At 42.1% G+C, this 26,777-nt stretch overlaps 1 protein-coding gene across 1 annotated transcript in view; it reads left to right on the plus strand.

The window, feature by feature from the left end:
* opn5 (opsin 5) overlaps positions 1 to 26,777 on the plus strand; it is a gene marked incomplete at its 3' end in the record, with an annotated part of 58,023 nt that overhangs the window by 16,277 nt on the left and 14,969 nt on the right. The window contains exons 2-6 of the mRNA XM_080023968.1: positions 58 to 211; positions 6,195 to 6,314; positions 12,052 to 12,222; positions 13,101 to 13,435; positions 13,910 to 14,154. Coding sequence (XP_079880094.1) covers positions 88 to 211; positions 6,195 to 6,314; positions 12,052 to 12,222; positions 13,101 to 13,435; positions 13,910 to 14,154 — 995 coding nt within the window. The 5' untranslated portion in view covers positions 58 to 87. The remainder of the gene's footprint in view (positions 1 to 57; positions 212 to 6,194; positions 6,315 to 12,051; positions 12,223 to 13,100; positions 13,436 to 13,909; positions 14,155 to 26,777) is intronic.

A 26,777-nucleotide genomic window follows, 5' to 3' on the forward strand; every position in this document is an offset into this window, starting at 1 on the left:
TCCTCCTCCTCCTCCTTCTCCTCCCATCCCCCTCCTCCACCTCCTCCTTCTCCTCAGAACCTGGGTGAAGCTCCTGTAGACGCTGCCATGGAGAACGAGACGCTGGCGACCTCGCGCTACGTGCCTCACTACCTGCTCGGCGGGGATCCCTTCGCCTCGCGTCTCTCCAAGGAGGCCGACATCGTGGCCGCCGTCTACATCTGCATCATCGGTCAGTTCCTCCACCTTCCACGCGAAATAGGTTGCTCTCCTGTCGTCCTCCGTGTCATAGTGTGGGTTAGAGACATCATCGCCTGATTGTTATGTAACACTCCATCTTAATTAAAGGGGAAATTTAAAACAATGTGCAAAATTTTGCAATTAATTACAGTACATGTGCGTCGCAGCTCGTTACCTTCTCTGCTCTGGAGCTGGAGACGACGTCAACGTGTCCTTCACGTCCTGCTCCGTGTCCATGGTTCAGAGCTTAGCTCCCTGTTGCTAAGACGCTAATGGAAGGAAATCACACCACCTGTCAAGTCACACCACCGTCAAGTCACACCACCTGTCGAGTCACACCACCGTCAAGTCACACCACCTGTCAAGTCACACCACCTGTCGAGTCACACCACCGTCAAGTCACACCACCTGTCAAGTCACACCACCTGTCGAGTCACACCACCTTCAAGTCACACCACCTGTCAAGTCACACCACCTGTCGAGTCACACCACCGTCAAGTCACACCACCTGTCAAGTCACACCACCTGTCAAGTCACACAACCGTCGTCACACTACCATGAAGTCACACCACCTGTCAAGTCACACCACCTGTCAAAGGACCTATTTTTGTCTCCAGCAAACTCCACAAAGGTCGGATGCGAGGCCTTCCTAGCGTTTCTAAGGTGTTGGTGTCATGAGGCCTCAGGCACCAGCTCATTTGTGTTTTAGATGGCTTACATGATGGTGTCATACTGCAAGCTGTCTTCAGCAGAAGAGTGGAGACCACTTGCTGTGCTTGTCCCACTACCCTACATAGCAGTAGCAGAGGAGGTCGGTGGCCACACATCGGTGGCCATTGAAGCACATGAGCAATTTGTACGAATGCACAGAAGGAGGCAGCAAGCTCTCCTTCTTCTCCTACTGTCAAGTGTTTGGCAATGTCAAAAGTGCTGTTTTCAGGAGAAAGAGTTGCAGGCGGCGTTGTTCTGGTCAATCAAGAGGGAGGACTAATCTCCCTTCCCCTGGTCGAATGTCCTCGTCAGTCTCACCTTCCAACCTGCCCACCTCCGACCTGAAGTGCAGCTCCGCTGTCTCTCAGCGTGATGGGGCCCCAGCTCAAGACGTGGCGGGCGGACTTCAGGTCGGGTGGTGTTCTTTGACCCAGTAGAGCCAGCGAAGACCGGAGGGTCGACGGTGGGTGGTGTAAAGGTGTCTTTACCTTCCGCTGCCGTATTGACCACATCTACCACCGACCTGGGACCGACTGGACAGAGGTGGTGCCTTCCAACCCTGGCATGGGCAAAACCCCAGCTCCTCCTCCAGTTTGGACAGGATGACAGCTTTGTCATCATGCTGAGCTCTTTTTTTTATATGATATTAATCAGCAATCACAAATAAATCATCTTTTCTGCTTCTCTCAAGTCTCTCACTTGAGGGATGGGACACAAGAATCACAACCCTGACAACAGCTCCTTCATAATTCACTTTATTGACAAACGTCGTCTTTGCGATTTTCTGACAAATAGTCATCCAAGGGTCGACAGTTTTTTTGACATTCATAAACAGAGTCGTTCACTTTTGAATCCGCGGTCGGGTCTTGGTGAATTGGGATTATCTGGGTAACCCCTGATTCCCACTGGTCTCACACTCAGTTCGGCCTGTTTGTCTGACTGCAGTGGCCCAGTCCCGGATAAAACAGACTCTTTTGCCGCAGTGACTCCAGACTCCTGAGTCCTTGAAAAGATTTGTTGGCTCAGAACGAGGGCTTGGTGAGTCCGGCTTCAGCAGCGTCGTAGATCAGCTGATGCTCTGTTCCTCCTTTGTTTTAAAAACCCAGAGCGGAACATCAGATGTGACCTCACAGCCTGGAGCAATTCAGGCAAAAGCTGCTCAAAGTACATCCACTGACGCAACAGACGACTTCGGAAGCAAAACTCAAGAACGTCTGTCTGTCTGTCTGTCTGTCTGTCTGTCTGTCTGTCTGTCTGTCTGTCTGTCTGTCTGTCTGTCTGTCTGTCTATCTATCTATCTATCTATCTGTCTGTCTGCCTGCCTGCCTGCCTGCCTGCCTGCCTGCCTGCCTGCCTATCTATCTATCTATCTATCGATCTATCTATCTATCTATCTATCTATCTATCTATCTATCTATCTATCTATCTATCTATCTATCTATCTATCTATCTATCTATCTATCTATCTATCTATCTATCTATTGGTCTGCCTGCCCGTCTATCTGTCAGTCGGTCTGCTCCACAACAGACTCTCATCTTATTTGCGTGAAATGGGATTATCGCCATAACATTCTTTTTATTCTAAACACACACACACACACACACACACACACACACACACACACACACACACATGCATGGATGCTGATATTTGTTTTCTCAAACTTGGACACGATTCCCTTGTTTGGATTGCCACACAAACACCTGATTACACAGTGCTAGTTTACACATGCAATCATATTAGCATGCATTTATTCTGGAAATCACACACATACACACACACACAAACCACACACACACACACACACACACACACACACACACACACACACACACACACACACACACACACACAAACCACACACACACACACACACACACACACACACATACACACACACACACACACACACACACCAGATCCTCGGAGTTATTTAAATTGGCAGAATTTACATTTATTTTAGTACATCATTTTTTCAACATATTAAGATATTATTACACAATATTTGATATAAACGTATACAATATATTTAACCAATATACATATATACAGTATGTAATGTTTTTTTATACTACATATTACTACTTATGAATAATCAGAATCAGAATCAGAATCAGAAATACTTTAATAATCCCAGGGGGAAATGACTTAATCCCAGGGGGAAATGACTTAAATAATTACTTAAATAATATATGATATCATATTAATATACAGAAAATAATACATATTATTAATATAAAACATTAATAATATATGTTCTTACTTCTGGGATGCAAATAAAAACATCAAATGTGTGATGTGGATTTGTCCAGTAGTGCACATGCGTCCATCCGTCCGCCACATATTTTGGAGTTTATGCAAAATGTGCAAATACTTTTTCACTGTGACGCTGGAGGATCTTAGGTCATCAGGGGTTTCTCTCTGATGGCTGTCAGTACTTTGTTGCTCAAAAGATTAAAATGAAAACACAGGCTTTGGGTGAAAGTCATGAAATCTAAATAAAAAGTAAACAATCAGCAGAATGACAGGACGGTCAACTTACATACGGTATAAGAAAAAGAGAAATGTGATTTCTACTTAATGTGACTTCATCTACTTTTTTGATTTTGAATGTATCCACCAACACCAATTTTGGTAAACAGCACTGCAGGACTGAGATACATATTTCTATTATAAATAAGAAAGATCGGTCCAAAATCATTGTCGCAATCAACCAAAAAAAAACGTTGCACACGCTCACATGCACCAATCAATATGGCACTTCAGATTTTTGTATAATATATTTTTGTATTATTATATATGTATAATGTAATTATACTTGACCCACAGAGCGTGAGCAATGTGCACGAAATTAGGTGCAATTCTGTCCACTGGGTTTTCACAAAAGGCAAGGCAAGCTTATTTATAAAGTACATTTCAACAAGGCAATTCAAAGTGCTTTACATAAAACATCAGAACCATTAAGACAAAGTGCAAAGAAACACATTGTAATATGACATAGAATGCATAATGTTTAAAAAAGAATACATAGAATGCATAAACGTTACAGTGCAGTGCAAGAAATGAATCAAAGAAACCTTGTTTAATCTTCGTCAACAATTATTTTGCCTATTCCCCGAATAGCATTTGTGGTGTGTGGATGGTGTGGTTTGAGCAGCCGCACTTGTCCTGGGTCTGGGTAATCGGGGCCCAGGATCAGAGTGTATAGAGTAGAGTATAATGTGCTTCTTGGTTGATTTGTCTAACGAGCAACAGGTAAAACCCCCATCCCCACACACACACACAGGGGAGGAGCCCTTGTCATGACATGAGGTCTTTTTGCTCCGGGCTTGTTCCACCTTGTCCACTCTCCACAATAAAGCGGTGATGTTTCCACTCCATCGTCTGTGTTGGAGGGCCCTGAAAAGGCCACTTGAGTGGCATGTGGCGGAACTGCCACAGCGTTTTATCTTGTCAAGTTGATATCCTAGCCCTGAAGAACCGTTCTGGAGATCTTTTCTTTGTAAAGAAAGGATACATATTTGTGGTAGGTAAAGAGCTAGTTCCAAACAGGGGCTGAAGATAACTACTAAGATTTATGATGAGCGGACAAACGGTTAATGAGATACAGCTTATTTTATGCATTTGTACAATAGGTTTTTTTTGTTAATGGTGGCCATGCTATTGGACCGATCTTGCTCATTTACAGTAGAAATGTGTTTCTCAGTCCCGCTGCCGTTTACCAAATTTGGTGTTGTTACAGTCAAAATCCAAAATGTAGATGTCACATTACTGTTTTTCACATTATGTCAATGACCAAAAAAAATCATCATGGCCGAATTTAAAATTTGCATCAAACTCAATAATTTTTATATATTTTAAATAGTGACATATATTGATTGTTGTAAAAACCACTGACCAATAGGTTATTTCAAAATGTTAAAGGCTATTCAAATTATTACACTATGGGCTTATGGAATAGGTTATTATTTTGATTATTACATTTTGTAATAGGTTATTTAGGTTATTACATTAATATCTTACTATTTAGGTTATTACATTTTGTAATAGGTTATTATTTCGGTTATTCGATAAGGAAACATTTATTACATCATTTAATAGGTTTGGTAATTATGTAATATGTTATTTTATTATGAAAAATGTTATTATTTAGGTTATTACATTTTGTAATAGGTTATTATTTAGGTTATTAGATAAGGAACCATTTATTACATCATTTTATAGGTTTGGTAATTATGTAATATGTTATTGTATTGTGAAAAATGTTATTATTTAGGTTATTACATGATGTTATAGGTTTATATATTATGTAGTGGGTAATAACATACCTTAACAAAACTTATTACACATCGGGTTCAAGATGTTTATTACAAAATGTGGTGTTATTAAATAATAACAAGGGCCAAATTAATTACATTTTGGCAAGTTACATCACATGGCCACTTACAAAATGGCAGCCGTATGAGTCTTTGGAGCCCACTGAGTGGATTCCATGGCAATGTGGCCGTCCCAGGCGCTGAATGTGGGTAAATAAACCCAATAAGAGAGAGTCATTATCTGAGGCTCTTCTATTGTGAGGAGCAAAGCACCTGAAGACAAACCGATCGCTGCCATAAGGAGCTTGTTGGTTGCCATGGTGAGCAGCAAGCGAGCAGAGGTGTTTACTATACGTCCAACTATACAGAGGATGTGAAGGATGTTAAATAGGGGGCAGTCGGGGGCAGAACCTCATCATGAAGCTCAAGAAACAAGAAACGAATGGTTTTACCCAAATGGAAGCATTTCACGCCCACACGATGACTGGTATGAAAAAGTGAAGATTTCTCAATTTCTCATCGTCGGGTCAAAACCTCTGCAAACTGTCCTCCAAGAGATCCGTCGAAGTTTGAAATGTTCCACAGGGTGAACAAATGACTTAGTTCAGCCTCATCGAACAGAGTTCACGATACTCCAGTGAAGGCTTCCAATCGGTTTATTGGGCCAAGTACATTTTTAAGGACAAGGAATTTGTTGTGGTAAATATTGTACGTTGCTGTGCAGACAACTGGCACAAAAATGCTCAACAGTTTGAAAAAAAACCAGACTAAAACATATGTAAACGATATCCAAATATTCAATGAAAATAGCCAATAAAACAGAATCAATGCAGTGGCCGTATGTTGTAGGGCTTTCGTAAACACTAAGTACCTTGGGAATAGGTTTTGTTTGTTTTAGCTGTGAAATGTTTCCAGAACATATGGTTGAGTTGATGTGTCTCCTGCAGGAGTATTGTCAGCCGTGGGGAACGGCTACGTCATCGTCATGTCCTTCAGGCGCAAGAGCAAGTTAAAGCCGCCGGAGCTCATGACCGTCAACCTGGCCATCTTCGACTTCGGCATTTCAGGTACTGTCTTGGTACTACTCCTTATCACCAGATAACCCCCCAACTGCATCCCCCAGGGGGTTAGGGTTAGTAATGATAACCAGCGTCAGGCTTATTACACGGTTACTTATGGAATGAGAGGAAATGTGCATTTGAAATGATGTAATAACTAGTATGTCTAGTTTTATAACTAGTATGTCTAGTTGTTTAACTAGTATGTCTAGTTTTATAACTTGTATGTCAAGTTGTATAACTAGTATGTCTAGTTTGATAACTTGTATGTCTAGTTTTATAACTAGTATGTCTAGTTTTTTAACTAGTATGTCTTGTTGAAGATCTAGTATGTCTAGTTTTATAACTAGTACGTCTAGTTTTCTAACTAGTATGTCTAGTTGTATAACTAGTTTGTCTAGTTGAAGATCTAGTATGTCGAGTTTTATAACTAGTATGTCTAGTTTAATTCCTAGTATGTCTAGTTTAATAACTAGTATGTCTAGTTTTATAACTAGTATGTCTAGTTTAATTCCTAGTATGTCTAGTTTTATAACTAGTATGTCTAGTTTAATAACTAGCATGTCTAGTTTAATAACTAGTATGTCTAGTTTGATAACTTGTATGTCTAGTTTTATAACTAGTATGTCTAGTTTTATAACGAGTATGTCTAGTTGTATAACGAGTATGTCTTGTTTTATAACTAGTATGTCTAGTTTTATAACTAGTATGTCTAGTTGAAGATCTAGTATGTCTAGTTGTATAACTAGAATGTCTCGTTTTATAACTAGTATGTCTGGTTTTATAACTAGCAAGTCTAGTTTAATAACTAGTATGTCTAATTTAATAACTAGTATGTCTAGTTTGATAACTTGTATGTCTAGTTTTATCACTTCTATGTCTAGTTTTATAACGAGTATGTCTAGTTGTATAACGAGTATGTCTTGTTTTATAACTAGTATGTCTAGTTTTATAACTAGTATGTCTGGTTTCTGAGCTTCCACTCAGTAAAATACCCACCTGCAAACTATACACCTCCATATGAATCAACTTTTTACATTAACCTTCATTGTGAAATGTGACGCTGAATTGGACGTTTGGGACTTTGGTCTTGATGTCTTCATTCATCTCTTCCAGTCTTCCACTGTAGCTTCCACGCAGCATTGCCAGATGGTGGCACTCACTAGTCTCAGAATGAGAATGCAGGCGGAGCCATACAAGGGACATGGAACTCGGTGAAGTGGTTTCCATGGCAATGGTCATTATTTAATAGTTTCCAATATTGACCAATCAGGATCCAGTGCACAGATCCGCATGGAATACATTCTGCTTACATACACCTCAGGCATGCTGTTCATCATTAGAATTCACATTTCTTTATATTTTCAGGTGGTTTGTACTGAAAACTGACCTTTCTGCCTCTGTCTGTTAGAAGAAAGAAAGAAAGAGTCTTTATTCGTCACGCAACACACCCTTGCACACACATGCTTTGATGGTGCCGGTGAAATGGTTCCTCTGCATTGACCCATCCTGGCTTGTCCTTCCTCCGGGGCCACAGCCAGGAGCAGTGGGCAGCGTACGTGGACGCGCCCGGGGACCAGGTGATAAGTGTCCATCGCTGGTCAGACCATGATGGGTGCATGTTTTTGGTGGGGGTCCTTACTGACGTGAGGTGGAGGAAACCCCATGTGAGCACGGAGACATTAAAGCACTGACCTGTAATGTCTCCGCAAGACGGTGATTCTGAACCTTCTCCACGTCCCGTGTCCCCAGTTTGAGTTCATCGATCAATCTGATCAATATGTTTTATTGTTAGAGGTGAGTCAGTGTCTCTGCTGTAATCCGAGAGGTAACAATGAAACTAGGATCTTATTTATTATGTTTGGTTCCAAAACAATACACTTCAGAATATTCATAATTCGTGTTCTTGTCAGATCTTTGAATGTTGCTGTGATTTGGACCAGACAAGGGAACTGGTATAAAAATTGGGACAGAGTTTAGAGACGATTAATCAAGAAGTTAAATAATCGAATATCACAGTAATATTACAGTAATATCATAGTAATATTACAGTAATATCACTAAAATATCACAATACTATCCCGGTAATATCACAGTAATAAAATAGTAAGAGCATAGTAATTTTACAATAATATAATGGTAATATTACAGTAATATAACACTAACATACACTAATATCACAGTAATATCAGAATAATATCACAGCTGTGGAAGGAAATCAATAATCACAAATTTCACAAACTTATGCTTAGAAAAAGGAAATAGAGATTTTAATATGTACCATATCAAACTTTTTAAAATGTATTAATGAATACGTCTCCGGTGCAGTGATTTTTTTTATAGTTCATTTATTGTCTCTGTATAAAGACAGGTATTTGTTTTTCTTGAATATATTTTCTTTATTGATTTTTTATCATTGCAGATGATACAGAATAAGAGGCAATTATGAGTAGAAAGAGGACTCTAAATTTCAATACAATTCAAACATAAAAAATGAACAAATTGCAAATAAAAGCAAAACATGAAATGTTAAAAGTATTGAAATAAAGTTTTATAAAAAAACAAGCCGAACAACTTGCTTACAAAATAAAAATAAAATCAAAAGCTACTAATACAAGTCCATTTATTTCCAATAATCCTAAATCTGTTTGAGGGGTTTTTGACTTTTAAAATTGACAACAATTTGCATCCTGGGAATCGTTGTTTTCTGGGAGCACCCCTGCTCCGTCGCCTCCCGCTGCCATCCATCCATCCATCCATCCATCCATCCATCCATCCATCCATCCATCCATCCATCCATTAGCCAGTTTGGTGATATGATTGAAGGCGTCTTCCCTCTTCTCATAATCCATAACAACACAGAGATTATGTTTTCATGGAGAAGTTACATTTCTTGTTGTTTCTTTAAAACATTGTTTATGGTAGTGATGTCGGCTCAGTCTAGTCCGGGTTAATTTATAACCTTATTTTATCAAAACGTTTCTGTCTTGACATCATACGGAATATGGAAGGATGATCTTGATCTCTCTCCGCAGTTTGCATTAAAGTGAACCCTAAGATTGTCCTTTGCACAGTTTGCACCCCTACCTCTTTCAATGGTACTGATTCTCTGCCTGATTCTCTGGACCATGATTCTCTGCCTAATTCTCTACCAGATAAGTTTTCCTTCTTTGACTGATCTCCTGGTTTTTACCCCTGCCCTTTGTTTTAAAATAAACCTTGTGGATTTTGATTGCTTATCTGTTTGTTTTTGTGTCGTGATTATGGGTTCACATCCACTCTGGGTGTGATTCTGTGAGTGTGACACATATTTTATGTGTCTTTAAATGTCAAATGTAATTGCTGCCATTGTTGATTGGACAGAGAGATCCACTTCTCCTTTTTCATGTAGTTTCCCCTTTTGTCACACACAATTATTCACTCAATCATCAAAATTTTTCCCCATCCCCAGTGAGGGGCGACAACACGTCCAACACTTCACTGCCTTAATTGGAAATTACACTTAAAAGGAGAAATAAAAACATCTCTACTTCTTGATTTTTCATTAACATTATAAATGACAAGGAAAGGCCTGTTGTTAACCCAGGAATGATGCAGGATAGATTGAAATGAAAAGGGGGGAAAAGAGAAGGATTCCTTTGTGTTTATTCACTTCAAGCAATCGGATAAAATGACCGTCACTCATAATCAGATCATTTCATTTGATACAGTTCTGATGAGGGTGAACACCAGGAAAGCTGCGGGCCCAGATGGCATATCTGGGCGAGTACTGAAGTCCTATGCTAACCAGCTAGCCCCGGTGTTCACTAGGATATTCAAAGACTCCCTGGCCGAGTCGGTGGTCCCGTCCTGCTTCAAGAGGTCCATCATCATTCCTGTTCTGAAGTTCGCCTCTCCTGCCTGCCTGAATGACTACCGTCCGGTGGCCCACACCTCGGTGGTCATGAAGTGCTCCAAGAGGCTGATTAAGGATTACATCTGTGCCTCCCTCCCCCGCACCTTGGACCCGCTGCAGTTTGCGTACTAGCAGAACAGTTCCACGGACGATGCGGTCTCCCAGGTACAACATACCATCCTCACGCACCTAGACGGCCGGAAGGGGCCTATGTAAGATTGCTGTTCGTCGACTATAGTTCAGCTTTCAATACCATAGTCCCCACCAGACTGGCTGTCAAGCTAAAGGAGCTAGGACTGACCCCCAGGGCTGCATCCTCAGCCCACTACTGTGCTCCCTGCACACACATGACTGTGTGGCCAGGTCCAGCTCCAACACCATCATCAAGTTTTCTGACGACACCGTCGTGGTGGTGGCCTGATCACCGACTGCGATGAGAAGGCCTACCGCGAGGAGGTGGCTGACCTGTCACTCTGGCAGGACAACAGCCTCCTCCTGAATGTCAGCAAAACTAAGGAGCTGATTGTGGACTTAAGGCGAGGATTACAACCGAGGACACACACGCCGTTGGTTATTAATGGGATTTCTGTCGACAGGGTGAGCAGCTTCAAGTACCTGGGAGTCCACATCACAGAGGATTTAACATGGACTTAACAAACAGACACTCTGCTGAGAAAGGCGAGGCAGCGTCTTTACCACCTCAGGCAGCTAAAGAAAATTCCGGGTCTCAGTGAGGATCCTCAAGTCCTCTGGTGGAGAGCATCCTGACAGGCAACATCACTGCCTGCTTTGGGAACTGTACTGCTCAGGACAGACGGGCCCTGCAGAGGGTGGTGCGTTCGGCTGAACGTACCACTGGAGCTACCCTCCCCTCCCTGCAGGACTTATACACCAGGAGGTGTAGTAGCAGAGCTGCAGGATCATGAAGGATCCTCACCACCACCACAACAGACTGTCCCAGCTGCTGTCGAGCAAGAGCCTCCTCAGCCACACAGCGAGAACAGAGACTGAGACAGAGTTTCTACATCAAGACATAAGAACTGTCAACGCTGAACTCACCAGGGGTCCTAACAAAAAGCAGTGAGACACTCACATAGGCCCCACTGCCTTACTGTACTGTATGTAGCATACTGTACTGAATACTGTATCACTGTTCTGGGTTACTGCGTACTGCGCTGTATTTCTGTTCTGTTGGGTGTTACTGCATTGGTGTGTCGTACTGTTGTATACTGTACTGTATATCTCCATACTCACTTTATTCACTTGCACTTTACTGCACATATCTGTATATACAAATAGTCTATCACATAAACATAACTCTATTTCCTTCAATTTTTTTGTACCCCCACTCTCTATTATCTTTTTGAGTCTTATTTAACTTTTATTTTATTTCATTTAAATTATTTTTGTGGCAGAGGACTGGGAATTCTTAAATCACTAAGTAGAATGCATCGCTCCTTTTTCTCAGGATTTCTTTGATTTCAATTTGAATTCTCAGAGCAGCAGATCTAAGTTGTGGTCCGTCACTGAAATGGCTGAACGTCTCACACCACTCAAAACATTCCTTATACTTTTCAGAACCACTCTCCCCTGACTGCTCCCTTGTTCCAGAATGCCTCTGGGCTCCGGGCCGAGCGTCACGTAAACTGAGTGCCCTGCTTCCCAGCAAGCGAGGCCCAGGGGTCCAGACAGCCACAGATCAGATGGTTGTGTCTGCGCTAAACTGCAGACTTCACATTGTCTACGCAAGACTTCCCTCCACCGCGCCCTTGGGTTCGGTGGTCTTCCTGTTCTCACCCTCTTCTTCCCTTCTCATCTTTTCTCACACCTCTCCCCCTCTTCCTGGTCCAGTGACGGGGAAGCCCTTCTTCGTGGTGTCCAGCTTCTCCCACCGCTGGCTCTTCGGATGGGAGGGTTGCCGGTTCTACGGCTGGGCCGGGTTCTTCTTCGGCTGCGGAAGCCTCATCACCATGACCATCGTCAGCCTGGACCGCTACCTGAAGATCTGCCACCTCCGATATGGTGGGTGGTCCTGGTCCAGCGTGGACCTGGTCCTGGTCCAAACCCCCAGTTCCAGTACAAGTTTAACTTGTGTTCTGAAACAGTTAAAATATATTATATTATATTAAAGTGCTGGTTCCCATCACTGTTCCTGCTCAACACTTTACTATTGAGAAACCTACCACTCTGCTGCAGCTTCTCATTGTGCTTTAATGCAATCCAATGGGGCAAACAATTTAGAGTAAAAAACATTAAATCTACTTTTTAAAAATAGGAAACTCATATTATAATAAGAGTCTTTATAAGTGATATTAAAGGGTTTTATTGACTCTTGCACATCCACAAATCAGCCCTTTTTGGGACATCTGTGCTAACATAAAAGACTAGAAATGGAAGTAAGAGACTAGAAACAAGATGTAAGCGAGTAGAAACAGGACGTGAGAGACTAGAAACAGGAAGTAATAGACTACAAACAAGATGTAAGTGAGTGCAGAACCAGGATGTAAGAGACGGGAAACAGGAAGTACTAGACTTTAAACAAGATGTAGGCGAGTAGAACAAGGAAGTTAGAAACTTGAAACAGAAAGTAAGAGATAAAACAGGAAGTAAGAGATTAAAAATCAGAGACTACAAACAGTAAAAAAAAAATTGATAATATCATGTCATAATAACATGTGAAAATACACCAAGACATGTAGGGCTGTACAATTTTAGGGTGAGAAGAGTTTCCTGATTATAAAAAAAGGATGTTTTCTTGAGTCTTGTTTGCCTTATTGGGTTGCATTGAAGCCCAGTGAGAAGCTACAGCAGCAGAGTGGTTGGTTAAGTGTGTGTGTGGGTTTCATACCCCATTTGATGGCCACTGATATAAATGTTTGTTCCTCCTCTTCCCCCATCAGGCACGTGGCTGAAGCGGCAGCACGCCTTCCTCTCCTTGGTCTTCGTGTGGCTCTACGCCGGCTTCTGGGCCACCATGCCCCTGGTGGGCTTCGGCAACTACGCGCCCGAGCCCTTTGGCACCTCGTGCACGCTGGACTGGTGGCTGGCCCAGGCCTCTGTGTCGGGCCAGACCTTTGTCATGGCTATACTCATCTTCTGCCTCATCCTGCCCACCTGCATCATGGTCTTCTCCTACGTCCAGATTATCTTAAAGGTCAAGTCGTCCACCAAGGAGATTTCGCACTTTGATGCCCGCATCAAGAACAGCCACAACCTGGAGATGAAGCTCACTAAGGTGCGCTGGGCTTTTGTTTGTTTGTTTGTTTGTATTCAGTGTGTATGTTGTGTGGTTTCATGGCCACTGGAGCATCTTGGTGACAGAAGCTCTTCAGAGAACCTCTGCGTTCTCTGTGCTCTTCACGGGAAAAAGGGTTGGGTCATTTTGGGACCAAGATCAAGAGATCCAGTCCACTACAGCCGCTGTTCAAGCTCCTCAGCTCTATTCCTCCTTCTACTTTGTTTTATAATTTACATGTTTTATATGTTGATTTGTGAATTCAATTATAAGCTGCGATTGACCTTAGATGGTTCATGGACCTCATAACTACATCAGACACTCTTGGTATATCTCTGCGGAGGTAGAAATGAGGAGAGGGGGAGAATTCCCGGTAACACGACTGGAACCTGGTCTATGTTTCACACTCATTGTAATGGAAAGCGTGAAGTCTTGACGTCTCGTTGACGTGATCTTACACCCTCCCTCCTCTAGGTGACGATGCTGATCTGCACAGGCTTCCTGATCGCCTGGATCCCTTACGCCGTGGTGTCGGTGGTGTCTGCGTTTGGTGAGCCGGACTCGGTGCCCATCTCCGTGTCTGTGATTCCCACACTGCTCGCCAAGTCTTCCGCCATGTACAACCCCATTATCTACCAGGTGATTAACCTGAAGAACTCCTGCATCACCTCGTCCTGCTATCAGAGCCTGAAGAAACCACGGCACTTTAAAAAGCCCAGGTAACGGCAGTAAACCCCAACAGAACAAAATGTTGTCTGTTCTTATGTCTGTGGTATCATGTGTTTATTTCGAAACAGCAAACTTCAGATTACTGGACGACCCACTCTACCTTTTGAGCTACTGCTATTTTAGGGGGAAACCGAGTGGCCCCGGCCAGAAATGTTCTAATTCGTATCAGCTCCATTTGGCAGCGTTCCCAGAAATGGCCTGGTTCTCCATCCAAAGAACCCTAGGCTTGGGCTACGCGGCGCTGCCATCCAGGACATGTCCCATCGATATCACCGAGTCATTTCTGGAACATCACAGCTCCGGGCTTGGGGAGTCATTCTGTGAAATTTCACAATAAACTGGAGTTTCCACTTCAAGAAAGAGGAATCCACTGTTGACAGTTTCCTGGTTTCTCAGAGGTGCCAGGTGGTGGTATAACCTTACCCGTAAAGGTGGGAATAACCTTAAAAATACCTGAAAACAAAAGACGTTAGAACCACCGGAAAACATGTCCCAGAACACCAACTCAATAACAACTCAATATCAACTCAATATCAACTCAATAACAACTCAATAACAACTCAATGTCAACTCAATATCAACTCAATAACAACTCTGCGGTGAAAGAAGCACAAACTCGACAGTGAGAGGAGTTGGGAGTGGCTTGGCTTTAAATAAAGATGAAAACAAGAAAATAAAAAACAGTGAAATCAAACTCAATGTCATTTATTGACAGCACCCATATTTCCTCAAAAACGTGACCAGGGCTTTTATTTCCCCTCAACTGCTGTACATCTAAAATAAACTTGGATTATTTGTTTTGTTGGGGGGCATGGGACACACGGTGGACCAGAGATCCCTCTCTCTCTACTACACAATCCACTGTCCTGATCCAAAGAACCTCCCTGCGTTTAAAATGTTTGTATCATACAAGTCGAAACTAAGGAAAAAATAGATCTTAAAAAAAAACAAAAAAGAAACCACAGGAAAACCGGAACAGGAACCGCATGGGATGACTGTGTCAAGCCAGCCTCCACTCCGAAAAACAAGGTCAAACTAGCCCCAACGTTGTTTTGCAGTGCATGTATATACTAGGCATTACGGTAAGAGTGTGTAAGAACATATTTCAAATTAAAAGCCAGATTACGGGGAACGGCATTTCACATCCATTCCACAAGAGCCCAGATGACCACGTCAGTTTGTTCTTATCTTGTTCTGAAGATGTCTTTTTAGTCAAAAACTTCTACTTTTTTTTAAATTGTACCTCTACCTTCAGATTCAGTGGTCTTTGAAAGAACACGCTGTGGAGGATAACGTTGCTGATGCAGAAAAGATTAAAGAGGTGAAAAAATGTAGTAGTCACTCTGAGTCGGAACCTCAATGGAGTTCATATGGAAGTGTTAACACATGTCTTGTGTGTCTGCACATCCAGCCTTGAACATTAGAACCTAATTTCTGACAGACAGCTCTTAGATGTTATGATCTTTATTTATTAGGCCTTGTTGTAGTTTTGGTGTCCTCCACCAGTGAGGTGAACAGCAAACACAGGCACTAAGTGAGAAAGGACCATCGGAGTGCTGAGTTTGAATCCCCCGGTTGGATAGAAGAGTGGAGCCTAACCGGTGGATGCAGGGGGGTGGAGGGAGCGCAGCAGAGCAGGCGGTGCAGGAGGAGTCCGCTGTTGAAATAGGCCAACCCATAGAAGGTCGTGGAAGTGTGTGGTGCCGAGTCGAGTTGTCTGACAGAACTAGCGCCGCATCATTTACTTATATTACTTACTCATGTGCAGTTTACAAAATGACAGTAATAATTACATGTGTGTGTACTTTTCTTTCTATCTTTCGTAGCGTTTTCACCATTTCCAAGGGATCGTTAAAGGAGCGACCGCCGGCTGACGAGGCCAACGTGGAGGAGTGAAGCTGAACACATGAGGACGAACTCCTCTCCTGATTGGACCTCGCCTTGCCGCCCCCCCCACCCCCCCCTTTTGCCTCTCACTCTTAGCCAATCACGCACTGCCCATCGATGCTGCAGCGCCTTCGTCCTCATCCATGAGTTTTTGATCATCATATACATTTTGTGGAGAATTTTTACTGACGACGATCAGCTTCACTCACTTGCACACAATAAACATAATAAACACAATAAACACAATAAACAAAATAGGCACAATAAACATAAAAGACCAAATAAACACAATAAACACATTAAACACAATAAACACAATAGGCACAATAGACATTGGGACGCTAGCTACCGATTTGTACTTAGCCTCGGTCACAGGACCCCAACCAGGCGTTCGATTCTGCGTCTGAAAATGATCTAAAGGTGGACCGAGCGGCATGAAGGATTAGTTATATACTGTATACATGTTGTATACATTACAACATGAGTCTGGAGTTACTAAAATAATGGCTTGTATTATTGTCCATGTTCCACACTATCTGTTGACAAGCATTTGTTCAAGCAATTTAGTGTCAAATTCAGTCAATTCAGTCTCATCTCGTGCCGTTGGGTTTTGGGTGTTTCTGTCCCGTTTCCAGCTCCAGGCCCGGTACTTTGAACAAGCCGTGGCTCCTTTTCCTTTTCCTGTGGCTGGTACAAGGAGTTTCCTCCAGCCAGTCGTGGGTCCGACCCAGGAAGGCAGGGAGTCAATCCGTCGCCTTCTTCAATTATTATTTTTCAACAGAAGCTGGATGGTTCATGAAGAATGGAATTTATACCCAAGCCCTAAAGTTCAACAGACTTTTTAGGGGTATAATACACATACTGGAGGATCGATGAATGTTTTACACATCAGCACCCCCCACGTAGCATGCACCGTGCTAGTTAGTGCAGATGCTAGCTCCGTGGATCATACATATCAAGAACTGATCGGACTCGCAACACTCACGCAATCAGGGTTCGTCTCCAGAGATGTATTTAAACGTAACTTTTCACCAAAGAACCGACTGGTCCAGCAGTGGCTTCAGGAACGGTTTGAGAGGAGTGTCGCATCCTGTCGACCGGCGAGAGCTCTACTGGTGCTTTGGCCTGGTTGACCAGTGATCCCAGCTGCCTTTGCCACTTGGCAGGAAAGAGTGAAGTAACGTTCCATGATGTCCTAGCCTGGTTCCAACAGTCTTTCTTTCAGTCTTTTTTACCATGGCTTCCATCCATCCACGCCTTGACAGACAACACCTTCAGCTGATCAGATGATACCGCCGCATGCCGTGTGAACACCATCTACTTCAAAGATGTTCTCTTTTAATCCTTTTTTTTTTTAAACTTAATTTCAAAACGTAACATCACAAAAGTACAGATATACAGATCCCATATTGATATAACATTTTAAAGATCTGGAAACATTAAAAAACAAACAGTCGTACAGGATGATCTGGGTGTATCCGCCAGCCAACATCAGCTGCAGCGTCTTTGTAAAATATTGGAGTCCTCATGACACCCATTTGCACAACAGTTATCCTAAGCTTTAAAGCCTCAAACATCAGGTCCCTTGAGAGAAGGATGAGTGGCAAAAAAAGGATGGCAATGACATTAGGATTCTTGCTAAGGGTGGCTTGCCCCATGGTGAGGATTCTTGGTGAGGTGTTAATCAAGTGTTTTCAGAATCCAGTCGGAAAAACAGTGAAAACATATTTTCCTCTGATAAAATTCAACAGTGGCCATAACAACGTTTAACAACGTTTCCAAATGCTGCTCTTGGATGCTGATGACACAGCCCTGATGATGTGTCACAGGTTATGTTCTGACGAGCCTCGTTCTGTTCAGGGAAAAAGGATCCCGTCTTTGTGACGGCCGATGGTTTGGGTCAGAACATGCATCAGAAAGTGGAACAGTGTTTTCCATGTTTGGTCCATTTCCGGGTCTTGGATCTCAAATGGAACATTTTCCCATTTCAGACGGTTCAAATGTCAAATGTGCAACTTGCACAGAGTTAGTTTTCCTGTGTTTGTTCTGAGATGAATCTGCTTGTTTCACAGTACTGTGCCCAGGCACCACCAGCTGCTCTTCACCAAGCTACGCTAACAGCAAAGCACAAAGCAGCTCAGGCTCCTTCTGCTCCATTCAAACCAGGCGTGGATCCATATTTTAAACATTTAAACAGAGTTATTATCACCATTTAGGGGCTGTGAGTTCTTTCTCCTTCGAAACATCCACACAGAGATTCTTCTTCTTCTCCTTCTCCTTCTTCTCCTTCTTCTTCTCCTTCTTCTTCTTCTCCTTCTTCTTCTTCTTCTTCTTCTCCTTCTCCTTCTTCTCCTTCTTCTTCTCCTTCTTCTTCTTCTTCTTCTTCTTCTTCTTCTCCTTCTTCTTCTTCTTCTTCTTCTCCTTCTTCTTCTTCTCCTTCTTCTTCTTCTTCTCCTTCTCCTTCTCCTTCTTCTCCTTCTCCTTCTTCTTCTTCTCCTTCTTCTTCTTCTTCTTCTTCTTCTTCTTCTCCTTCTCCTTCTCCTTCTTCTTCTCCTTCTTCTTCTTCTTCTTCTTCTTCTTCTTCTCCTTCTCCTTCTTCTTCTTCTCCTTCTTCTCCTTCTCCTTCTCCTTCTTCTTCTTCTCCTTCTTCTTCTTCTTCTCCTTCTCCTTCTTCTCCTTCTCCTTCTTCTTCTTCTTCTTCTTCTCCTTCTTCTCCTTCTCCTTCTTCTTCTTCTTCTTCTTCTTCTTCTTCTTCTTCTTCTTCTTCTTCTTCTCCTTCTTCTTCTTCTTCTTCTTCTTCTTCTCCTTCTTCTTCTTCTCCTTCTACTTCTTCTGAAATCCAGGTTTGGAGGATTGAAGGTAGTTGAGCTGCTTAGGTACATGCCATCTGTATTACAGTATTCATATGATATCTGGCTGCTTGTTACTGAATTAAACAATACACTGAAACAAAATATTGATTTCAAATTATTTTAGAGCTTGCATCTCTAGTTTTGTAATGAGTATGTGTAGTTTTATAACTAGTACGTCTAGTTTTGTAATGAGTATGTGTAGTTTTATAACTAGTACGTCTAGTTTTGTAATGAGTATGTGTAGTTTTATAACTGGTTTGGCTAGTTTTATAACTAGTATGACTAGTCTAATTTAATAACTTGTATGTCTAGTTTTATAACTAGAATGGCGAGATAATCACTAGTATGACTAGTTTTGTAACTAGTATGACTAATTGAATCAGTAGTGTGTCTAGTCTTATAACAAGTATGACTCGTTGTTTAACTAGTATGTCTTGTTTTATAACAAATATGTCTAGTTTAATAACAAGGATGTCTAGTTTAATTACTAGTAAGTCTAGTTTAATCACTAGTACATCTAGTTTTATAACCAGTATGTCTAGTTTAATAATTAATGTCTAGTTTAACAACAAGTAGGTCTAATTTAATAACTAATATGGTTTTTTAACCAGTAGGTCTAGTTTAATAACTAGTATGTCTACTTTTTAACCTGTACTACTAGTTCAATAATTTGTATGTCAAGTTTAATAGCTGGAACGTCTAGTTTAATAACTAGTACACCTAGTGTAGTGTAGTTTAGTTTCTTGATGGGTGTGATGTGTTGAAGAATGAAGGAGTGACCGCTGACACTGACTCGAATAAAATAATGGTTTTATTACACAAATCAGCATCAAACCAGACTTGCCATGGATGTCCTGGGAGAGACCCGAGCCGGATGGAATCTCTCTCAAGTGACGCTCTGCACTCGCTTTTAAAGCTGTACAAAGATAACATACCACATCTGGTTCCAATCCATAGGTGCCCGCTCAGCCTATATCCTGTCCTAAATGTAAACCTTTCCTCCTCTGGTCGAGCTGGAAGAATCAACAAAATTCCTCTCCCATAGGACCTCTCAATAGACCCATTGTTGTTTTCGTTCTTTGTATGACATCGAGGCAATAAATCTAATACTAACATAGTTAATATTATGACCGCACTATATCTCAGCTTTGGGAGCTCAGTAACCTATTCACCTCAAACCTTCCAGACACCTCACCCTTCGAGACTACACAAAGTCTCGACAGAGAGAAGAGTAATTGAACATACGATGTTAATTGGCTTAATAGAAATCACTTAATAACAAACACAATTGGTTATAATATACCCCTCTGACCATGCTTAGTCATAGCAATACAGCAAATTTGTGGAGTGTGAGAGCGAAAAACCCATCTGGCAGCTTCATTTCTTAGAACATCCATCAATCAATCAAGACAGGAAAATTCTCTCACGGTCCCTCTGCCCCAGGCAACCACCTAAGGTACTCCAAATCAATTAACAGAAAAAGACGAAGGGTTTAGACTACTGTATAGGATGTTACATATCAATGCATACATTAAGAGCCTCAGAAATAAATCAAAAAATTTGTCCAAAGTCAGGCTGGTCGACCCATCGGACCTTCCAGTGGACCTTTCCCTGCCTAGCACCAATGTCCCTCAAAAAACGCAAAAAAAAGAAAATACCTGAGGTCCCAATGTATTCACTTCATCCTACTACAGACAACTCAAAGAAAACAATAGCAAATCAAAGTAATATGTCTTGCTAAAAATATCTAGCGTAGAGTACAGGATATTCATCAATAATACAGGTTACATTGTAGTAAACAAACTCCAATATTATAAAAACATTCAGGACACACATGTATGTATTAAACTGTTGCTTTTTAACACCATCAACTTTTAATGATATTTCACTCGACACTCCTGATCATGATGTCTTCATTCAGGGTCCGCCGTCCATTTTCGAGTGTCCATGTTTGAATGTTCAAGTCCATTAGGCAGTTAGGATCTCTGGACACAGCCATCCTCTGACTGGTCCTGAAAGAAAGAATCACCAGCCAGTATCTTGCACAAACATCAAATACAGTATAATAATTTCACTTTTGCATTATACTTTAACATTATTCCAACATATGATTTACTTTTTCCTTTCCCCCCTTTGTCCATGTATTTCCCTTGTTAACAATAGTGTTGAGTAAATGATGGACTCAGATATTCAAAATGGGTATTTCTCTGCTAGTGTTAGCTCCTCCTTTATCACTATTTCCTCCTCATCTTCCCCGACGTCCTTACCACCCAAGAGTGGCATCTGAACACTTTCTCCCGGCATTACAACTCCTACCCATCTCAATATCATGGCCTTAGCAAAGGTCAACACCACCGTACAAAAACAAAACATCACACACAGTGATAAAAGAGCAGCCCCCATAACCTGAGCTACTATAGCTCCTAATGGTCCTAATTTGTCTTGCAGCCAAGCATTAGCTGACCACCCAGCTCCTTTTGATGGCCCAAACGCATCCCGTATATGTTTTAACGCATCTATGATGTTAGTCATATTGTCAGAGCCATCAGGAATCAACGTATAACAGTCATCTCCGGTTAGATTTAAAGCCACGCAAAGGCCACCTTGTTTGGCCAAAATATAATCAAGAGCCATGTCGTGTTTCATCAACGTCAATCGATGACTCCTCTGTGCGTTTGACAAATAATCAAAACCTCTTATGGTCTCATTTGCAAACCCTTGTAGAGTATACGTGATATTATCAATATGATCAGCTAAGAATGTAACCCCGTACCATGGAAACAATCCTATAGCCCATTTTTCTCCTAAAGATATCCTCCAATGATAAGACTCCAAATTGTGAAATTGTGCCAACTCTCTTTTCTTCCTACTTTTGGCAGTCTTTGCAGAATCACCCTCATCTGTCTTTTGTCCCTTCTGAAGGACAAAAACATCATAAGGAAGTTTCAACTGTGCCATATAGCAACATCCAGTCCATCCATACGGCAGAAATAAGTATGCTTTATCTCCACATACCCACCAAATATCTTTGAATGTTCCTATAGTCACAATACCTGGTAAAGTTTGATTCTTTACGCTCAATGTTTTACTGTGACGACTATTTGGCGCATGAAAGGTCACTCTATAAATTTCACCAGTTGTTCTTTCTATACCTTTTCCAAATTCCATCATGTAGATTTCACATTCTGATATCCCCATAAACATACCATCTCCTTCATGAGTGTCATTAGAACAAAAGCAGTCCATACCTTTTGCAGGTGCCACTTCCATCGCTTCAGGTGTTGCTGTTCTAATATCTTCATACTTATCAAGAAGATTTAAATATGGCAATTCTCTCAACCAGGAACACTTACGTTCAGGTCTAAATAGCTTAACCGACAGAGCCATCCATACATCATTGGCTGCTTGTTGTCTGAATAGCAGCCACGATAATGCATTACTTTGACATTCAGACGTCAAAGGTTCCGGTACTGTCTCTAGAATTGATGGCCATGTGCCCGGAGCTGGAACTTTCACTACACACGGACAATTGGAATTAGTAGTTATTCTAACGGAGTGAGTTATCTGTTGGAACCACAGATTTCTCTTAGCCCATGGGTCTGTTATTTGCATCGCCGAGGAATCAAACCCATATGCTTTCCACTGGGTTTCTCGCTTCTTTAAAGCATGAAGATGATCAGTCATGTCTTCTGATGTCCATTCTGGTTCAAGAAAATCATTGACCACTTTTGTCATTGTCATCTGAGCTTTTTCTCCTGAATTACTATCAATCTCCTCAGCAATTGGCTCTCTAATTCCAGAGCTCTCCTTGCTATTATTTAACTTAATTTCCAACTTCGCCATAGTCTTCTGGGTTATATTTATCCACTTCTCAGATGATGGGGATGTAGCGACAGTTGTCAGTGTCTTATCTACAGACATTTTAGATACCAAAGAAGTCATCAGTGTTTTATAGGTGGTGGATCTCATCCTCACAACCTCTCTTGTATGATTACCGAGAGTTACAGAAATAGAAGTTGTCATCATCGTAGTAGTAACATCATTTTCTGCCAATGTTGGGGCTAGAGTGGTAACTGACAATGATACGTTAATACTACTAGTTATTCCCCGAGCTAAGGAAGTAGATGTCCTCGGTCCAACAGTCACCCTTGGTGTGACTAGTTGTTTTTGGGTTTCATTAGCAATCATGCTTACTTCTTTAGTAACCAGACCTTTTACTACCAGCATTATCTTACGAGTTCTGTATCCCGCTTCCCAATAAGTTTGTCTTGGGACGTATTTAAACTCTGGATCCAAATATGTGCATGTATATTCTCCTTGATCTTCCCATAGTACATTATGTACTACTAGTGAACAGTCATTTTTAACTTTAACCCCTCTCCCGTCATTCATCAACACAAACTTTCGTTGATTGCGAGGCACACTGCTAACCTCAGGTACTGCTAGCACTATGTCTTCACCGCGCGCATTTTTCCATTTGGGGGAGATATTTCCACCAGTATTCCATTTACTACATTTACATGGAAGGTTAGCTGTATTTCCTAATTTAGTTCTAATCACAGTATTCACTGAAATTGAAGTTGTTGGAATCATCTGAGGCACAGCAGTAGTTAACTGCAATTCCTCTGTAACATTGGTGAATTTCAAACCTAACAAGGCAGACGTCTGCTTTGTCTCTTCAGTTGGTGGGGGAGTTGATACTTCAGTTATTAATTTTCCTATTTCTTCAAAAACTGTGGGCTCTACAATTTTACTTTCATTCAAAACCACAAGAGTCACAATTTTATATCTGTAGTCAGGCTTTCTTTGCACTCCATCCTCTCTCACAATCACAAATTTAGGATCAAAATAAGAACACTTGTAGTCTCCTTGATCTTCAATCTGGGGTCTACGTAGATAAAGACTACAGTCATCCTTCATCTTCAGCCTTCTTCGATCATTTAGCAACACATACTTCTTTAGCGGTGACGTTCCCGACAAGTCAATTACCTTCCCATGGTTATCTTCCCACTGGACTTGAACTTCCCCTTTTTCATAATTTTCTTTGGTACACTGACATGGCAGCTGAACTGACTTTCCCAAAATCACTTCAACTCTAGTCCTCGTATCGTTTTGGTTTAACCCTTTTTCGAGATTGTCTTGGACTCCTGGGTCCAACTGGGTTGGTACACTTTCCTGGAGAGGTGTCACAGCCCTCTGGAGTCTTTGACAATTCATTTTCTCTGGGATTAGACTCTGTTGTGTCTGGGACATGTTGTAAATCAATGTCCCTGAAGTGTCTTTCTTGCTCAGGGACTGACAATTCATCCCTGGGATCATCAAAAGTGTGCTCATCAACATTAAGCACACCCACATCATCGCCAATCCCTTCTTCTGGGTCTTGACCTCTGAGGTCCTCATGAACCTCTGTTGTTTCAGCAGCTTCTGTTGGCTCTCTTGAGCTTTCAACATTTCTGCTCAGGGATCGTGGCGCCTCTTCGTTTGGCGCTCTAACACAATGCGATAAATGGTACCATGTAGGAGAACCTTCAACCTGAACCGCAGTTCCTGTACTGCGAACAACTTTGAATGGTCCTTCGCGGCGTTCGTTAAACCATTTCCTCCTAAACACTTTCACGAATACCTTGTCTCCAGGTTGCACCGCGTTCCTCTTTTGCTCATCAAGTCTCTCTAGCACCTCCTCTTGTTTTTGCCTGTCAGAGACATATGTGTGTATTTTCTTATGCAGTGTAGCCATGTAGTTAACATACACTCGCATTTCATCTTCTAAAAGGGCTAAGTTTGGACCCTTTCCACTTGTGCGCAAACATGGTGTTGGCATCCGTCTACCCGTGGCTAACTCATGGGGTGTCATGCGCAAATCACGGAGCCCACTTGAACGGCACACCATTAATGCCAACGGAAGCGCCTCTACCCAATTCAGACCTGTGTGCTGACAGATTTTAACAATGCGATTTTTCAGCACACCATTCATTTTTTCACAAACTCCTTGGCTTTGTGGATGATAAACAGCTCCTAAACGTTGTTTAATTCCCAATTTTTGCAGAATTAATTTTACTGTTCTATCCACGAACTCTTTCCCATTATCTGAGGATATCCGATCTGGAAGTCCCCACCTGCTTATGACCTCACGACACAAGAACTTGGCAACCGACTGAGCATCTTTACGCTTGGTTGGACATGCCTCAGGCCACCGTGAAAATCTATCCACGACGACTAGCATGTATCTTTTACCTCCTATTGGTCTTATCATGTCAACAAAATCCACAACCAACTCACGCATAGGACCTGTCGGAGTTGGAATGTGACCGGGTGGACTCAACACACCCCTCCGAACGTTATTTTTAAGACAGATTGTTCATCTGCCTATGACATAATCAATTTGCTCAAGCAAGTACGGTGCCCAAAAACCATACTCTTTCGTGATCTTTCTCCTTACCTCCCCCCTTGCAACATGGGCTAACCCATGTGCTTCCTGAATCATCAGACCTAGTAGGTCAGGGGGTGCTACCATCAGTCCTTCATGATTTCTCCACAGACCAGTAGAATCTTGTGTGGCCCCTCGGTCCAACCATAATTGTTTATCTATGGCTGACGCCGCCTCTTGCATCGCGATCACATCTCTGAGCGTGATTTTATCTTCCAAGTCCACTTCATGAGTGACCAGAAGAACCTTGCCTGCTTTGTTTGCTCCTGTAACTGCTTTAGCAGCCTCATCAGCCGCTTTGTTACCTTGTGTGACCCTTGACGTGTCCATTTTGTGTGCTGCACACTTAGCTACAGCTATTTCCTTTGGTTTCATCATTGCATGCAACAATTTCATTATTTGGGCATGATGCTGTATCGGAGAACCATCGGTTTTCTTAAATCCTCGATTTTTCCACACTGATCCAAATAAATGACACACATTATGTGCATATGCCGAATCTGTATATATTGTCACTCGCTTGCCTTCGGCCAATAGACAAGCTTCAGTCAGGCCCACAAGCTCAGCAAGCTGTGCAGAAGCAGGTTGTGGTATTACATCTGCTTTCTCAACAACAAATTCAGTTCCCTGGGCTTTGACTACTGCATAACCAGCACTCAATGTGTCTAGTATTCGATAGCAGGACCCGTCAGTCCAATACTCCACATCTGACACATGCAGTAGGAAAGCTTGCAAGTCTGATCGGAGCTTTGCATATCTCTCTACTTCCTGAATACAATCATGTGGCTCTCCATCCCCTGGTGTTGGTAAATTATCAGCTGGATTTACCGTGACGCACCTTACTAAGGTGACATCTTCCTGCTCTAAGAGCCTATGATAGTCTCTTAGCCTAGACATAGTCAATGTACATTTACCGAAGTTCAAAAGATTTCTGAGACTATGATGGGTAAGAATTGTCACTGGGTAACCCATAGTTACTGATGATGCTTTCTCATACATTAGATAAACTCCCACCATTGCTCTGTAGCACAGTGGTAGCCCCGATTCTACTTCTGAATAGGCAGTAGAATAATACGACACAGGTTGAGGACTTGTCCCTGTACCTGTTGGCTGACAAAGAACTGCACATGCATGTTTGCCTCCAGTGGACGTAGCCACATACAGCAAAAAGTTCTTAGAGTAGTCTGGCAGCGCTAGTGCTGGAGCTTCTTGTAGCCTCTGTTTGATCGTTTCAAATGCCATAAGACCTTCCTGGGTCCAGGTGAGGTTACAATGGAGTTGAGCATTCCCAGTCTCTTTTATCATGGCTCTCAAAGGCCCTGTTAGGCAGGCATAATCTTCTACCCAGGCTGAAGAATATCCCGCAATGCCAAGAAATGTCATCATCTCTCTGACTGTTCTAGGCTTTGGTGCCGTTCGAATGGCTTCCAAATGACTCTCAGAGATG

The sequence above is a fragment of the Zeus faber genome, assembly GCF_960531495.2.
Source record: "Zeus faber genome assembly, chromosome: 2".
Taxonomy (NCBI): domain Eukaryota; kingdom Metazoa; phylum Chordata; class Actinopteri; order Zeiformes; family Zeidae; genus Zeus; species Zeus faber.